The following is a 5,404-nucleotide window of genomic DNA, read 5'->3' on the forward strand; positions in this document are numbered from 1 at the left end:
CACATATCCCCCCAAAATTTGGATCAAACTAGAATTTCAATGCCTTTAAGTGATACCTTTTTAGAAACTGTTTGCATAGATCTTACTTATGATCAAATAAAAAATGGGTGTCTTTCGCCTCATTTTTTCGTAAAATCTAATCACAAACTTCGTGCCACAAAAAGTTGGAAAAAAACATTACAATAATTGCCGGACCAATGTATGGTATGGGCATGCAAATACGGACTGTCATACAGAAAACAGCCTATATTACATGCATTACATAATCTTGATGTTCATATAAACCCAATACGAAGGGTATTTTAGTACTCAGCTATCCAAAAATGAATTTTATTTCACACTAGCTCTCATATTTTAAAAATCCACAGGGGCCAAAATGCGAAACTACACACCTAACTGTGGAGTGGTACCTATGGTCCTTGTGATATTGAAAATTGTCAGGACACTAATGAATGTTAAACAAGGATGTGTCCACAGTACACAGATGTCCCATTCGCACTATCATTTTCTATCTTAAGTGGCAATTGGGGCAAAACTTTTATTTGGCATTAAAATTTGATAGATCATACAATAGGGAACATATATACTAAATTTCAAGTTGATTGGGCTTCAACTTTATCGAAAACTACCTTGACCAAAAACTTCGACCTGAAGTGGGGCAGATGGACGGACGAACGAACAAACGGACAGAGGCATGGACGAACGAACGAATGCACATACCAGAAAACATTATGCCCTTCTACCATCGTAGGTGGGGCATAAAAATACAGTTTGCGATCACTCCGACAGCCATTTTTTGGTATTTATCACCACTTTCAGTATTATAGGCTAATTCGTGGCAGACAGTTTTTATTGGTTAATTCCAGGCAACCATTTTTTTTTGTCTTAGTTGGAAATTTGATTGGTCGGAGGTTACCATGGTAACCAAACTACAATTGGCAGGAAGACTTACTGACAAGACTAACAAACTCGTTGACTTCTACAACTTTTTTGTCTTATTTAACCGCACAGTGCCTATTTATTCTCTCTCTCTCTCTCTCTCTCTCTCTCTCTCTCTCTCTCTCTCTCTCTCTCTCTCTCTCTCTCTCTCTCATACCCCTAGCTCGTTTTTATCTGTTGTTTTCTATTGTGTTTGGGTTTTTTTTGGTGGACAAACGATTTTGAAGCCTTGCCTTCCGAACTTTCGCCTAGCACGCCACTGATCCAAAAATTAACAGTTATAGTTACATTTAAACAATTTCACGGTAACATTCAAATCAAATATAGATGGTCTGTAATAACCGGTCATAAGTCAGTGAATTACAATGATACATGTACCTTAACATTCTAAGTATATTCTATGGATACTATAACACTAAAAACTCATAGCGATACCATTCACATATAAAGCATAATATTTTAAATTTTCATATTTTTTCTCACCAATATATGTTTATATATACCACCTATTATAAAGGTGGTCTCTCAAATCAAGAGCTTTTTCTATACATACAAATAGGTTTCAATTCTTTTTCAGAGAGAGGATTTAAATTTTGTTAAAATTTGCACCTTATAGAAGTAAGTCGATTTAAACCTGATCTATGTAGTTGTGCTGCCCCGGATTTAATTTTTGCTATGGTTAAATTTTTACCAACACCGTTTTTTGGTTATTAGTCATATGACACCGGATACGTTTGATGTTCAAATTACGCTTTGTCACAAAACATAGAATTTAGGTGTTGGCCCCTCATGAAGTAAGTTTATACCTTTTTTATTGGTGATATTTGATTAATTAGTGTATTTTTATAAACATTATAATATCGAGGCGTTACAATTATCTGTAAAATGGGTGCATTTCAATGAGACAAGGAACGTCCTAAATATTGAACTTTGCGGGAAATCTGTAACATTAATTGAAGTTATTTTTGTACGATTGTGCAGGTTTATTTGTATGAAACTTTTTGATATAATTGAAATGAATGTATCATGTGTTTAGACAAAGTATTACTTGTATTATCAAGACATTTTATGCTCAAATATTTTTACACACATAACATGCATAACAGGATAAATTTTACATGGTACATCATTTACTGATGTTTTATTCTAGAGACATTTTACATTTCAAGCAATTTATGATTTGTTCCGCATTGATATTTGAAGTAACATTACACCTACATGTATTTTCAAGGAAATCTTAAAGATTGGACTAAAACTTTATTATGTAATTTTACACAATCAAAGCACTGTTAGTACTGTTTTGCATTTTGGTTACATTTTTTAGTATGATTATTTTTATGTGAAATATTGGAAAATGTTTTGTTTCTAAATACCTTTTACTTATGATTGTATTTTTTATGTTGTAGTTTTGTACCCTCTCCGGGGGTTTGAATAGCAATAAAGCATAGAACATTGCACAGTAGTGTTATGAATAAAGACGACGCTTATCTTTAAAAGTAATGAGAAAAACACTGAAAATTGGATAAAAACTTACTAAATACACACAGACAAGTGTGCACCTAATTTATAGTCTACACATTTTGTTTTAATATCATCATTTACAATTTGGACAAGTTGTCGTCAATTGGCAATTCTCGAGTGAACCCGATACTTTCGTTCTATATACTAGTAGTTAGATCTATAGATGATCGGAATCGACCGAGTTTAGACGAGTGCAATCGTCGGATGGTGATTATTTTACAATCATTGTTGACATTCGTACAATCATGTAACCTTCGGTCAAATTGTCATATTGTGAATAAAACAATAATAGAAGTGACCACTGGCAAAAATTTAAGCGACCTTTACTCAAATTTAGCCTGCAGACAATTAACAACATTGTACAGAACAAGGATGATTAAAAACTACTGTCAAAATGCAGTTCGTATTCACATTGAAACCTAAACGATTGAGGAACCTGCTTGACCATTGTGCTTGACCATTGTGACCATTCAAACATTTGGTCATTCAATACTAGTATTTGATTTTTTCTTAATATATATTTATTTTATTTTACTACAACTTCGTTTCGACTGGAGATAATCCTTATCCACATGATGTATGGTATAGAGGATTTAGTAAAAATCGACGATAATCCACACGAAAGAACACATACGGAAGATAAACTACACGAATGTGATGTTACTTCGAGAGAATTTGTTCAAGGTAGCAACTTAAAGAGACATGCGATAACACATACTGAAGATAAACCACATGACTGTGATGTTACTTCGAGAGAATGTGTTGAAGGTAGGGACTTAAAGAGACACGCGATAAAACATACTGAAGAGAAACTACACAAATGGGATGCTAGTTCGAGAGAATTTGTTCAAGGTAGCGTCTTAAAGAGACACGCGATAACACATACTGGTGATAAACCACATGACTGTGATGAATTTTCGAGAGAATTTGTTCAAGGTAGCGACTTAAAGAGACATCAACGAATACATACAGGCGATAAACCTTATAGCTGTGATGTTTGTTCGAGAGAATTTGTTCAAGGTAGCGACTTAAAGAGACATCAACGAATACATACAGGCGATAAACCTTATAGCTGTGATGAATGTGGTAAAAGGTTCAGTCGACAATATAATTTACAGAGACACGTGAGAACACATACCGGTGATACACCTCATGGCTGTGATGTATGTGGTAAAGGGTTTAGTCAGCATAGTAATCTACAGAAGCACATGCGAATACATACAGGTGATAAACCTTATGAATGTGATGTATGTGGTAAAGGATTTTACCAGCATAGTAACTTACAGAAACACAAGAGAATACATACAGGCGATAAACCTTATGTCTGTGATGTATGTGGTAAAGGATTTAACCAGCATAGCAACTTAAAGAGTCACAAGAGAACACATACAGGCGATAAACCTTATGACTGTGATGTATGTGGTAAAGGATTTAACCAGCATAGTAACTTAGAGAGACACATTAGAATACATACAGGCGATAAACCTTATGACTGTGCTGTGTGTGGTACAGCGTTTACTCAACGCAATAGTTTACAGACGCACATGAGAACTCATACAGGTGGTAGAACGCAGGTCTGTGATGTATGTGGTAAAGGGTTCGTTCATGTGTATGATTTACGGAGACACAAGAGAATACATACAAGTAATAAACCTAATAACTGTGATGTATGTGATAAATGGTTTAGTCGGTATTCTAATTTACTAATTCACATGAGAACACATACAGGGGAGAAACCTTATGACTGTGATGTATGTGCCAAAGGGTTTAGCACATATGGTGCTTTAAAGAATCATACGAGAACTCATACAGGTGATAAACTGCATACCTGTAATGTTTGTGGTAAAGGGTTCAGTCAGCGTTTTAGTTTACAAAGACACATGAGAACTCATACAGGTGATACACTGCATGTTTGTGATGTATGTGGTAAAAGGTTCAGTCAGCGAAGTAGTTTACAAAGACACATGAAAATTCCTACAGGTGACAAACAACATGACTGAAATATATGTGGTAAAAGGTTCAGTCAGCTTAGTAGTTTACAGAGACACATGAGAACTCATGCAGGTTACAAACCTTATGACTGTGATGTATGTGGTAAAAGGTTCAATCAGCATAGTAGTTTACAGAGACACATGAGAACTCATACAGGTTACAAACCTTATGACTGTGATGTATGTTTTAGAAGGTTCAGTAGGGGTAAACGTGTACAGAGTCACATTATAACTCATACAGGTGACAAGCCACTTGACTGTGATGTACAATGTATGTGTAAATGTTTTGTCCTCATAGTAATTTACTGATAGATTGACGTGAGATAAAATGTAGGTGATAATCAACCTCACGACTGTTCGTATTTTTTTCCCAACGTAGTCGGTATAGTTTCGGTTTATGCACTTTCAACTTAATGACGCTTAACTATGGCAACAGAATACGCATGCTCGAAAATCCTTTCTGTGATTGGACAAAATGCTGTCATGGTGGGTGATTTGGTGGTTGTGTTTGAAAAAACGTCTCGAAAATTATATCGTGATGGAAAGCAAGTGAAAAACTATAAATATTTGAACTAGATGTTGCAAAGATTTATCTTTTTATTAAAATAATTGTTTCTCAAATAGCTCTTTGGATCCATGACAGCTGTTTATTCGGGACAATTATATAATTTTTCCATAACTTTTAGAACGCACACATGTGAGATTTCCGCGGGGTTTTGGTTAATGTAAATAGAAAGATACTACTTTTTTAAAGATAGTTCTCAGTGTATGTAAAGTGCGGATCCTAAAATATCATTTTTACTGTATATGCCATAAATGTCTAATGTAGAATAATAAATAAACAGACGAACTTTTTTTTAATTTTTGAAGAAAATGTAGAAAATTAGTTAAAATGTATATGTTCAGAAATACATGATACTAATAAAACAAAGTTAGAGATGCGAGCGGGGTTT

At 34.5% G+C, this 5,404-nt stretch overlaps 1 protein-coding gene across 1 annotated transcript; it reads left to right on the forward strand.

Annotated features, from left to right (window-relative positions):
* LOC134718992 (zinc finger protein OZF-like) lies at positions 1-5,037 on the forward strand. The gene is made up of 2 exons (XM_063581887.1): positions 1-1,733; positions 2,346-5,037. Exon 2 carries the CDS (start codon positions 3,033-3,035, stop codon positions 4,458-4,460), a length of 1,428 nt encoding a protein of 475 aa, XP_063437957.1. The 5' UTR covers positions 1-1,733; positions 2,346-3,032; the 3' UTR covers positions 4,461-5,037.
* The last annotated feature ends 367 nt before the right edge of the window (positions 5,038-5,404 follow it).

The sequence above is a fragment of the Mytilus trossulus genome, chromosome 5, assembly GCF_036588685.1.
Source record: "Mytilus trossulus isolate FHL-02 chromosome 5, PNRI_Mtr1.1.1.hap1, whole genome shotgun sequence".
Taxonomy (NCBI): Eukaryota; Metazoa; Mollusca; class Bivalvia; order Mytilida; family Mytilidae; genus Mytilus; species Mytilus trossulus.